A 12,231-nucleotide genomic window follows, 5' to 3' on the forward strand; every position below is an offset into this window, starting at 1 on the left:
TTTGGACACCTTTTATTTCTTGTGCTTGTCTGATGTGACTAGGACTTCCAATCCTATGTTGAATAAAAGTGGCTAAAGTAGGCATCGTAGTCTTGTTCCTAGTCTTAGGAGAAAAGCTTTCAGCTTATCACCATTGACTATGATGTTAGCTGTGGTTTTGTCGTATGTGGCCTTTATTATGTTGAAGAATGTTCCCTAAATATCCACTTTAAGTTTTTATTATAAATGAATGTTGAATCTCATCAAATGCTTTTTCTACATCTACTGAGCTGACCATTTAAAGATTTTATTTAGGGAGAGAGGATAAGTAGTGGTGGGGAGGGGCAGAGGGAAGGGGAGACCAGACTCCCTGCTGAGCAAGGAGCCCGATGCAGGACTTGCTCCTAGGACCCCAAGATCATGACCTGAGCCAGAGGCGGACATTTAACTAACTGAGCCACCCAGGTGCCCCTGATTTTTCTATTAATGTGGTATATCATATTGATTGACTTGTATCCTTGCATCCATGGAATAAATCTTACTTGATGGCATATGATCTTTTTTAATGTATTGCTTAGTTCAGTGTACTGACATTTTGTTGAGGATTTTTGCATCTGGGTTCATTAAGGATATTGGCCTATAATTTGTGTGTATGGTATCTTTGTCTGGTTTTGGTATCCAGGTAGTGCCAGCCTTCTAGAATGAGAAGTCTGGAAGCATTCCTTCCTCTTTGATTTTTGGAATAGTTTCAGAGGGATACATATTAATTCTTCTTTGTTAGAATTCATCTGTGAAGGCTGGTCTTGCACTTTTGTTTGGTGGGAGTTTTTTGATTACTGATTCAGTTTCGTTACTAGTAACAGGTCAATTTAGATTTCCTGCTTCTTGATTCAGTCTTAGAAAATTGTATGTTCCTAGGGATTTACCCGTTTCTTGTAAGTTGTCCCTTTCCATGTAACTTCTCTTTCACTTCTGATTTTATTTGGTCTCTGTTTTTTTCTTGATAAGTCAGACTAAACATTTATCAATTTTATCTTTCCAAAGAACCAGGTTTTCTTTAAAGATTTTATTTACTTGATAGAGAGCAAGCAAGAAAAAGTAGGCAGAGAGGCAAGCAGAGGAAGAGAGGAAGCAGACTCCCTGCTCAGCAGGGAGCCCAACTCGGGGATTCAATCCCAGGACCCCAAGCGGAAGGCAGACACTTAACCATTTGAGCCATCATGTACCCCCAAAGAACCAGCTTTTAGTTTCGCTGATCTTTTCTGTTGTTTTTTAGTCTCAGTTTCATTTATTTGTGCTCTGATCTTTTTATTTCCTTTAGTCTACTAACTTTGGGCTTTGTTCATTTTTTAGTTTCTTTATAAAGGTGTAAAGTTGAGATTTTTCTAGATTCTTGAGGTGGGCCTGTATCACTATAAACTTCCCTCTTTCTTTTTTAAAGATTTTACTTATTTGAGAGAGCAAGCAGTGGGTGGGGGAAGTAGACTCCCTGCTGAACAAGGAGCCTGATGCAGGGCTCCATCCCATTACCCGGGGACCATGACCTGAGCCCAAGGCAGACACGTAACTGACTGAACCACCTAGGCACCCCTAAACTTCCCTTAAAATTGTTTTTGCTGTGTCTTCTACATTTTGAACTGTTGTGCTCCCATTTGCATTTGTCTTGGGGTATTTTTTTTCTCTTATTTCTTTGTTGACCCGTTGGTTGTTTAATTGCATGTTGCTCTTAGCCTGCATGTGTGTTTCTTCCAGTTTTTGTTTTGTTTAGTTTTGTTTTTTTTTTTAAGGTTTTTGTCTTGGCTCTTTTCTTTGAAACCTATTGTCTCATTTTTCCTCTCAGTTTAAATATATTTGTTTCTACGTATTAAGTACATCAGTTACATCTCCTGGTATTAAAGAAGTGGCTTTATGCCAAAGGCATCCTAGGGGACCCAGTAGTGCCAACTCCCCAGGTCACCCAAGCCAAGGGGCCCCGGGGATGTCCATGTCGGGTGTGCACACCCTCCTGTCCTGGCTGGGTTGTGGTTGGTGTGGACTCCCCGGCATGCAGGGGCAGTTCTCCGGTGCGGCGGCTGCAGTAGCTGTGGGCAGGGCCGCCTTCCGGTGCTGCTCGCTTCGAAGTCCAGCTGCAGCTGTTGCAGGAATGCTCCTGTGCAGAGCTGCTCCCCCCACCCCGCCACAGGTGCATTCATGCCAGGCAAAGCCTCCCACTGTGTGTGGCACAGCAAGAGGTCACTTGGGAAGGTTCTGGTGCTGTCTGAGCTGTGTGCCAGGTGTGCCAGGGTCAAGTGTGTTTCCTAACTCAGGGATCTGGCCTACTTGTCCCCATTAAGGCCCATTTTAACTCTGGACTGTTTTTAGTAAGATTTTGCCACTTTTGTAGATACTTCTAACTTCAGGAACCATAGTTTTTAGATACAAAGTATACAGGTGTGCCAGTACACTAGACTTAATTAGCTAAGACTTTGGATTTCTCAGTGCCAATCTAAGTAGCTAAAAGGGATGTGCCACTGGGTTGGGGGTTGGTGTTTTACAGTGTACCTTTGTTGCACAGAAATTTTCTTGAAGTTGGTGGGTGACCAAATGTCCATGTAACCAATCTCATGACCAGTTTCCTATCATAAGAGTCGTCTTAAGGACGACAGGCACTGTAAGATACTCATGTCCACCCATTTTTGTGGCTTTTTGGCTTCCAAAATCCTCATTAGCAATAGCTTTTATGTACACAAAAGATGACAAATAAATATGTGCCTTCTCTGCTCGGCAGGAAGCCTGCTTCCTCCTCTCTCTCTGCCTGCCTCTCTGCCTACTTGTGAGCTCTGTCAAATTAAAAAATATATATATATATGTGCCTTAACATACTAGTAGTAACTAAGAAAGGTTTACTGGGACTGGCCAAGAGAAGGCTGTGTGTACCACCAGCAATTCCCAGCATGGACTAAACCAGCAAATTCCAGCAAATAGGGACTGTGGACTGGAAAGAGGTTCCAAATAACTGGGAAGTGCAAATTGAACCAAGGGCTGGGGAACTGGGTTCTGAATGGAACATTCTGCCAGCTGAAGGTGACTAAGTCCTGGACTGGAAAGCCAATTACACTAGGATCACAATTTGGAACCTCAGAAATGGTGAAAGGACCATGAACTCAAAAATGCGTTTGTGAGGGGGTAAGGGGTGCGGCACCTTGGTTGAGCATCCAATTCTTGATCTCAGATTGGGTTTTTTTTTTTTTTTTTTAAAGATTTTATTTATTTGACAGAGATCACAAGTAGGCAGAGAGAGGAAGGGAAGCAGGCTCCCTGCCGAGCAGAGAGCCCGATGTGAGGCTCGATCCCAGGACCCTGGGATCATGACCTGAACCAAAGGCAGAGGCTTTAACCCACTGAGCCACCCAGGCGCCCCTCAGCTTGGGTCTTGATCTAGGGTTGTGAGCTCAAGCCTCAAGTCCATGCCCAGCATGGAACCTACTTTAAAAAAAAAAAAAAAAATAGGTTTGCAAGTATCATCATTCCCAGGGTTCTCATTGTCCCAGTATGCTGTCAGAGGTTTGATTCAGCTCCTGGCACTGCCATCCAATCTGTTAAAAATCTATTCAGTGATTCATGAATCAGGCAGCAACTTATCTGCGATAGAAGGTAGTAGCCTCTGTAGAGCTGTAGAAAAGGGAAAAGTTTATTAAAGTGGAAAGGGGGTGGATATGGAAATTATTAACAAAGAATGCATTGTTTCAGCTAAGGTCACCCTCCCGAGGGGAACAGGAAGGTCTGTGGGGCAGAGTACCTCATTGGTGCTAGCCAGCTAATTCCAAGTTGACTGGTGAAGTTACGTTCCTGGAGGATTGATTGCAACTGCAACTAGCTTAGGTGTTAAGTCTTGGTTTGTTGATGTGGAGTTTAGTACAAGTGACTCCATTTTGGGCCTCCCCTCTCCTTTTTACCACCACAAGCCAGACTGTGATTAGTAAGCCTGTAGACCATTTTAGGAGCGCATTCTAACCTGATCTCCCTATCCTCCATCTCTTGACTCCATCTCTAAATTCTGCCACTAGGATGATTTTTCTAAAGCACAGCCTTGATTTTATTCTAATTACCACCCTTTCTCTCCATTCCTTGTCTAAAAGCTGGATTTTGGGAAACCGTGCTCATATTGTTGTTTTGATCCAAAACTTCCTTTCACTACTTTAACCTTATTCCTTTCACCATTTGTGTTCCTGTCTTAAACTCTCCCATTTCAAGTGCTGTTGCTTCTTTCCTTTCACTCCACTGATACACAGTGAAGAATAAGTGAGTTCTATATGTATGGTATCTTCATTCCAACCAAGAACTTAGAACCTGTTATAGTCCTTAGCACACTAGCCTTTTTTAATATTTAATTTTTAGCCTTGTGTGTATTTGGCTATAAATTTCATCAGATAGGTTTAGAAGAATTTTTTTAATGTTTTATTTATTTTATAGGGAACACACGTTGGGAGGGGGGTAGAGCAAAGGAGAGGAACCCAAGTGGACTCCACGCTGAACATGAACCCAATACAGGGCTTGATCCCACGACCCCACGATCAGACCTGAGTCGGATATTTGGCCAACTGCCCCAGCCAGGTGTCCCTAGAAGAATTCTTAAGAGTTTATAGTTTCCATTCCCAACCTGCTTCACAGAGGTATTAATGCTCAAAGCATTTTCTATCATCTATAAGTGCTCTGAAATACCAAACATGATAGAACCCTTCATCTGCATCAGGTTTTCCCATTCTCTGCAGCTACTGAATGAATAGTCCAATTCGTTTTGACCTGCCGCTCCCCTTTAGCAGAATAGAACTCTGTGATCCTAATCACAGTCTGTACGCCTCACAGAAACCACTTTTGCTCTTTCTTCCAGAAAGGTGCCAGCAATCTGACTTGGCGATCAGATGTCTTGGTGGAATATCAAGGAGAAGGCCGTAATGTCACCGACCCAACCTGTCCTTTGCTGAGTCCTGGAGTATCTGTGAGTAGTAGCTTGAGTTGGCTTAGACAGTTTTCTTACCAGTAGCACAGCAAGGCATTGGCTTAAATGTGTCAAGTATTAAAACCCTTAATCTGAGTCTTGGTCCTCTTTCACTTGACTTTGTCACTTGACTAGAAATTAGTAGACCAGACAAATTTAGTAATCCTGAAAATGATGTTTCTGACCTATTGTCAGAATGTGCACCTTGAATTCTTCAGTTTTCCTAACCAGCACATGTATCTACCCATATTCTTTTTCATTCCCCTTCTTGTTTTCCTCCCCTTCCCAATAGTGGTACCATTGTTTATGGGGGAGGTTAGCAGCAGCTCTCAGAAGAGATACAGGGTCACCACAGTTATACATAACTGCCATCATAAGTGTGTTGCTTGGTGGCAGTCAGGCTGGTCATGAAGGTGGTGGGAGCAATGTTGGCCTCACTTTGGATGATGCAAAATAGGAAAGTCAACTCCAGAGAGAAGCCCGATACCAAAGTGTAAGTCAGTAAGGACAACATGAAAACATTAAGTTATCTGCAGCTGATTCCACAGAGCTCGCTTGAGCCTTTTTCTCCAACCTGTTAAGATGACAGTTCCTGATAGACCTTAGACGTGACTCCTAGGAGATTGATTTCGTCTCCTTAGCATCTATCCCATCCATTTCCCGGTTGCTCACTACAACACATTCTTGTCATGAGATTAGCAGACGCTGATGGCGAGAGTCTGTAAGCAGAACTACCACAAACATCCTTAATCGAGTGAGCCACAAGTAAGGAACAAAGCCCCACATCTACCTTTGATTTACTTCTCTGTGGAAAGTTCCCTAATTTCTATCCAGTGGTAGGTCTGGCTTGAACCAACTTGGCTGACCCTGTAGGTAGGTGGTATTTGTTCCTACAGAACTCTCCTGATCTTTCTGAATATCCCTACAGCAATGTTTCCCAGACTGTGTCTGTGAAGATGCTTACAATAACACCTACGCCTGTGTGAGGACCCTGTCGGCCCAGTGGAATTTACAGTATTGTGAGTTCGATGACCAGGAGGTAAGAAGGCCCTCTGTCTCCCCCACCCCCTTGCGTGCTAGTGCCGATGCTCTGCTGGCTGGCCGAGGTAGCAGAAGAGTAACAATTCCAAGGCCATTTCCTAAGGAAGATAGGTTTCTTACCTGTACTTCTACTGAGGCTTCCTTCAGTTCAGAAAATAGAGGGGTGCCTAGGAGGCTCAGTCAGTTAAGTGTCTGACTCTTGTTTTGGCCCAGGTTGCGAGCTCAGGATCCTGAGACTGGGCCCCACACTCAGCACAGAGTCTGCTGGGAACTTTATCTTCCTCCTCCTCTGCCCTCCCCCAACTCACGTGTGCTTGCTCTCTCTCTCTAATCTTAAAAAACAAAAACAAAAAAACAGAATTCCACAAAGCCATACTGCATTTCTCTAACTGTGCCCTTTCTGGATGGGCTCTTCTGCACCCCTAGCACCACTCACACACACTGTAAAGGCACCGTCCACTTGTTCAGATTGCTGCGTGCCTGCTCTGTTTGCTTCCCTGCTAGTTTGGGGCCACAGTAAGACACCTCAACTTCTGTGGAGGTAAAAGGAGTTGGGACATTTGCCAGAAGGCTAACAACCAGCTTGTTCAGAAGCTTTGGTCCCCACAACAGCCTAGCCCAGAGCTGCTCAAATAGATGAGCAGTGGGCAATCAAAGGCAAAACCAGAGGCGCCATCCTTGTGAGAAGGTGGCTTTTAGCACCCAGAGACCAGTATGGACTGAGACCTCCCGCCCTGCAGTCCTTCGTGCTTTCACACTGTTTATCAGCACGCGTCCATCTGGCATCCCACATCTTGCCCTGTGGAGCCGACACTCACTGTGTTTCTTGGAAGTGGACTTGCTCACCACTCGTTTGTGGGTCAGAAGCACTTTGGACAGCAGGCAGAAGAGCATCGTTCAGAATCAGTTCTTGTTCCTCCTTCCCCGTAATGTTTAACTGTCATTTTCCTGGCCTGTCCCTTGGAGAATAAAGTACAGAGTTGGGGGGAGGGGAGATAATAGTGATATTAGATCTGTCTAGTGTCAGAAATAATGGGATTGTGTCCTTTCCCAGTTGGTGTCGGACATCCAAAACTGCTTTTTAAAACACGAAACTATAGCATCTGTACAACACAGGCTAGAGTACTTTCATATTTATTCTCATTTGAGTCTTAACACCTCTAACACAAAAATAAACCTTCAAATGTCAAATCTCACTTCTGTAACAGTATTAGTACTGAGTCTGCTTTCTGAGACCTTGCTGTTTGAGGGTCCTGCATTCTCTTCTCTGCTTTTATTATGAAAGATAGTAAATTTGTCCTCCTGTCTCTGCCGAAAAGCACAGGGTGTGCTGGAGGCCCGTTTCCAGCATGTGGGCCTTGAACCTGAAGTCCCTTAACCCGAGAACATGCTCTGTGGTCTTGCGTTTACCCTTGGGCTCTCTGAGGATGTGAAGACCAGACGGTGTTCTCCTGGGCACTGCATTGTCCACCTCGTCCCATTGTTCCCGTTTAGAAATCACGCACACAGGGAGTACTTCAACTATAACGCTTGCTCTTAACCTTCCCCCATCTTTTCATTCTTGTAGGTATTTGTAGAAGTGTATAACCTGACTGCAGATCCAGACCAAATCACGAACATTGCTAAAAGTATAGACCCAGAGCTTTTAGGAAAAATGAACTACCGGCTAATGATGTTACAGTCCTGTTCTGGACCAACCTGTCGCACTCCAGGAGTGTTTGACCCTGGGTAAGTTTCCACTGTCTTCAATGGCTTTGACAAGTTGTCTATAGCAATCATGCCATTCTTGAAGCCAGAGGCAGCCTGAGGGGTCCTTTTGGCTCTGAGCTGTTTCTCTCATTATTCACCCTTGTAGTAGGAATACTGCATCTTCGTGCATTCACCTCCTGTGCTGAAAAAATAAGCTCTTTGAAAGTTCTGCTCTCCGGTGCCAGTTGCTGCTTTAATTGGAGGCGTAGCCCTGCTCGCTGCCACATGGGACTCTCCTCCCTCCCCTTCCTCGTGTGATTCTTGTCATGGTATCAACTTGATTGCACTGGTGACAGGTGTTTCTTTAAAGTAAGCCGACCAAGTGCTGCCCTGTTCCCTAGCACTTCCAAGAGGATAAGCCTTCATTTCACTTCTCAGAAACCCCAATTGGAGAAACTTAAATGCTTGCCAGTAAATTTAATATGCTAAATACACAAAATGAATTAGAAGGTATAGACTCTGAAACGTTGAAATGTGTAAGACCACGTAGTATATGGAGAGAGAAAAGATTTTTATCATCTACTAAGCCAGCCCTCATCCTCCCACTCATTACTCTGAAATAACTTCTCTCCAGTGACACTGGGTCTTAGCACACCATGAATTTGAGCTGCCTATAGCAAGAAACTTGGCATTTTATGCTTGAAGACTATGAACTCTAAAGTTGAATTTTCACCAGAAAAGGATTTATTTTGATTGATGTCCTGAGCTGATGGAAAATAGTAACTTAAGTAGTAACTCAATTATTTAGCTTTGTGTGAGCTGTCTTCAGTAATACAGAAGCATATATTACTAAGTTGTATATTGTAATATGCAACTTAGTAATATATGTGATGAGCAGAGAAACTGGATTATAGATGGTTTATTAAAGAAATGTAGGGGCACCTGGGTGGCTTTCTTCAGCATCCAACTCTTCATTTCAGCTTAGGTCATGATCTCAGGCTCATGGAATTGAGCCCTGCGTCAGGCTCTGAACTCAGCTAACAAGAATCTGCTTAAGATTCTCTCCCCTCCATTTCTCCCTGCTCCTGTTCTCTAAAAAGAATCTTTAAAAAACCCAAAAAACCCCACTTTTCCTAAATGCTGCATATAGAGTCAGAGAGAGACATGGACGCCAGCAAACAAACTAGGTAACAATATAAAAAGAAAATATTTATCGTAATTTTATATCACTTAAGCCTTCTTTTATATGGATAACCCTGTTAATGCAGTCATCAGTCAAGCATTCTGACTGCCCAGCTTGGAGCTCTTCTCCAGGTGAGTTAAATGCAGCCTCACTTAGGCCCATTCCTTGAGGTAGGAAATTCATTCTCTAAAGTACAACACAAGACTTCTGGTTGACACATGATGATTCTGTGGTTTCCAGCAGCTGCTTTGCTCAGAATGTTTTATCAAATAAAATGAGATTTCTAGAGCAGTCTCTGGATGACTCTTGGAACTTAAATCCATCCTCTAATTGAATCTCAAATGGAGGCTGAGCATCAGGCCTGAAGCGTTAGGACTGAAGATAGAACGTCCAAGCAGCCGCGCTGAGCCCTGGGGTAAATTTGCCCAAGCGTCACCATTAGAGCTGATAGAGCAAGACCTCCTGACTCCCAGGCAAGCATTGTTTGTTGAAACTGTAATTTAATTGTCTTGCTATGAAGCTTATAACCAAGACTGTAGATGCCGGCTTTCCTCATGTTAGCCTCAGCTATTTCACCCACCTGGTTGCTTTTAAATTCCTTAGCAGTAGCTTATCCTTTCCCACCACAGACTTAGGCCTGTGGAATCCTCTGAAAATGGAGGTCAGCAGACTAGATCCTATAGGCCCAGTCCAGCCACCACCCTTTGAAAATAGCCACATTCATTCATTTACATACAGTAACTAAGTTGAGTCGTTGGGACAGAGAGTGTATGGCTCACCCTTGTTCTCAAATAATGCTGGTTAAGTTTATCCCAAAAAATTGCAGGTAAAAGTAAAATACAGTGTTATGTCTAGACTACACATGTAAATTGTCTTTCCAGCTAATCTAATTTTACCAGAGAAGGAAAAGAATAAAAGCTGAATGGCAGATATTTCACAGAAATTGAACTGCCTTACTATTTTAGTGGTAGCCATAGGTTAATGACCTACCTCAGTTCATGATGAGCCAGATGGAAACTACTTGTGTCTGAGGTGCACACCTGTGCTCTTACCTGTCATTCTGTCTGAACGGTGAATGGAAGGGCTTTGAAGCGGCTGCTAGGGTTCCAGCAAGGGCTAGACTGCCATTAGGCTGCTTTAAACCCTCAGGATACCTCCAAACCGCCCCTAAAAAGAGGGGGAAAAAAAAAAACAACCCACCTCAAATCTTGCTGCCTCCTAATGCCTCTCAAGAATAACCTTGTTTTTCTCCTCTTTGCTTTTCACTACATTGTTCTGTGCTTGCTTCCTTGTGCTGGAAATGCTCTTCATTATCCAGTGCTTCTGTTTTGTACTACAGACTTTGCTACTGGATTCCTTCCTTAAGTGATTTAATGGTTCGTTTGATCTTCCTGCCATCCTTCCCACTGAACATTCTGACTGAAGTACTCAGTGGCTAACTCGGGTTAACATGACATCCTTTTTCTCCCCTCCCCAGATACAGGTTTGATCCTCGTCTCATGTTCAACAATCATGGCAGTGCCAGGACTCGAAGGTTTTCAAAACCTCCTCTGTAGCAACCTCTGCACTGGGTCCCCGCACGCCTCTGTCTGAAGAAGTGATTATAGTAGGTATCTGTAGCTAGTCCGCAAGACCGCGCCTGGAAGACTTTCTGGACTGGCTCTAGGTCCTGTCTGAAAAGGCAACCCAGTCAGCTGACCACCTTGTGCAATGTGTTAAACTGTGAACTCTGCCCCTCCGTCAGGGATGGCTGGCCCTGATCCCTCGTTCAGCTAATCACAAATGCTCCCTTTCCTGCGGTTCCAGTTCCTGATGATTCCCCGTGTGGTCAGTCTGAATCTGTAAGTCCATTCAGATAAACGGCGGTACTTTGGGGGGGGGTATATTTTACAGCTCAACTACTTCACTCTCACAAATACCAACATCACACGCCTTGAATAACCATCAGAGCAAGAAGTACCACCGTTGTCAGATTAGTGGAAATACATTGTTTATAATATCCACATCACAATGTGATAAGGTCACAAATTCCAAACCTGCCAACCAAGCACTGTTTTCTGTTGTTGGGTTTTTCTTGTTTTCGTTTCTTTTGCATTCTGGGCTGGTGCTACACTGAAAGAAAACAGTAGGTTTTCGGTAAAGGCTAATTCCAGATAGTTCTAAAAGGTGACAGCCATCTCCTTCCGGGGGGCTGCTCACCACACGCTAACCACAAGAGGGAACGTCTCCTCTCTTGATTATTACCCCTCTGAGATCTGAACAACAAAGTGGCTTAGGGATCTCAGCAGAGAGAAGGAACTTCTAAGGGCTGGTGAAGGTTGCACTTTGAAGGCCTCTGTGGCTGGGCTCACAGCTTGACGGGTGGAAGGGCTGCAGCTGGGACAGCGTAAGTGCCTGTGTGGCAGGAGCCTGGGTTTGGTTTTGACTCCGCATTTTGTGGACATTCTTTTCCTCCAGCACAGGTGACTCGGAGTTCCAGCCTGCTTCACCCTACTCTCTTCCCCTGTAGAGAAGTTCTGCCTGAGGGTTTGGAGTCTCGCGTAATTTGGGCCTCATTCACTGTTCCCCTGTCAAAGCCAGACCTTGAGGAGGTTTCCTACATTAGTAGGTTTCTGGGCTCCAAGACCAATCTGGTTTCTATTGGTTTCTTCACAAGAAAGCTAATCTGTGGTTGGAACAGCAGGGGGAGGAGGAAGAGAGCTGTGGTTTATAACCTGTTCAACTCAGGCAATAGTGATTTTAGCTTTATTTAAGGTCTTAGGTCCAGCTTTAAGCACTTTGTAAGACACGGCTGTAAGCAACATCTCTATCAGAACTCCAGATCTGGAGCCATGTTGGGTTAATAGCCTTTGGGTTGTTCCTTTACCTCATGCAATCCCAGTAACTGTGGTGGTATTTAGAGGTGAAACTGGCAAGTAAAATGAACACCTCTGCTGTGAATGTTTTAGGGGAAGATATTCTAAATATTTTGTGATTAAAAAGCAAACTACAATGTTACATATGGGTTATCAGCTTTATTCTACACTTTGATTCTTAATATTAATCAGTCAACTTCTACCTTACTCAAAGTTGACCATAGTTATTCCCGAATAAAAAGAAACCAACTCTTACCAGGTCTTATATTGTGATGTCCTATTATTCAGTTTTCTGATGCTGGCTCCTGAGAGCAGGTGAAGTCGTAAGAGTGACCCAAGACCGCTGCCCACAGGAACCTTGCCACACTGCTCTGAACACTCAGCGGACCGTGTTCGGGTGGTGGGGATGGGATGCCCGCTCTGTGTACCTCCTGTATTTGGTACATTTCCTACTAACTTGGGAATGGCCTATAATCTGACTTTTTCTTAGACTGGCTTCATTCTGG

General features: G+C 44.1%; 1 protein-coding gene across 1 annotated transcript in view; it reads left to right on the plus strand.

Moving 5' to 3' along the window:
- The window catches only part of LOC111142205 (glucosamine (N-acetyl)-6-sulfatase), a 55,196-nt gene extending 43,210 nt beyond the window's left edge, over positions 1-11,986 (plus strand). The window contains exons 11-14 of the mRNA XM_022495231.1: positions 4,850-4,957; positions 5,886-5,996; positions 7,566-7,726; positions 10,348-11,986. Coding sequence (XP_022350939.1) covers positions 4,850-4,957; positions 5,886-5,996; positions 7,566-7,726; positions 10,348-10,426 — 459 coding nt within the window. The 3' untranslated portion in view covers positions 10,427-11,986. The remainder of the gene's footprint in view (positions 1-4,849; positions 4,958-5,885; positions 5,997-7,565; positions 7,727-10,347) is intronic.
- The last annotated feature ends 245 nt before the right edge of the window (positions 11,987-12,231 follow it).

Source organism: Enhydra lutris, unplaced genomic scaffold (genome assembly GCF_002288905.1).
Source record: "Enhydra lutris kenyoni isolate GAN:26980312 unplaced genomic scaffold, ASM228890v2 scaffoldscaffold7, whole genome shotgun sequence".
NCBI classification, from domain to species: Eukaryota; Metazoa; Chordata; class Mammalia; order Carnivora; family Mustelidae; genus Enhydra; species Enhydra lutris.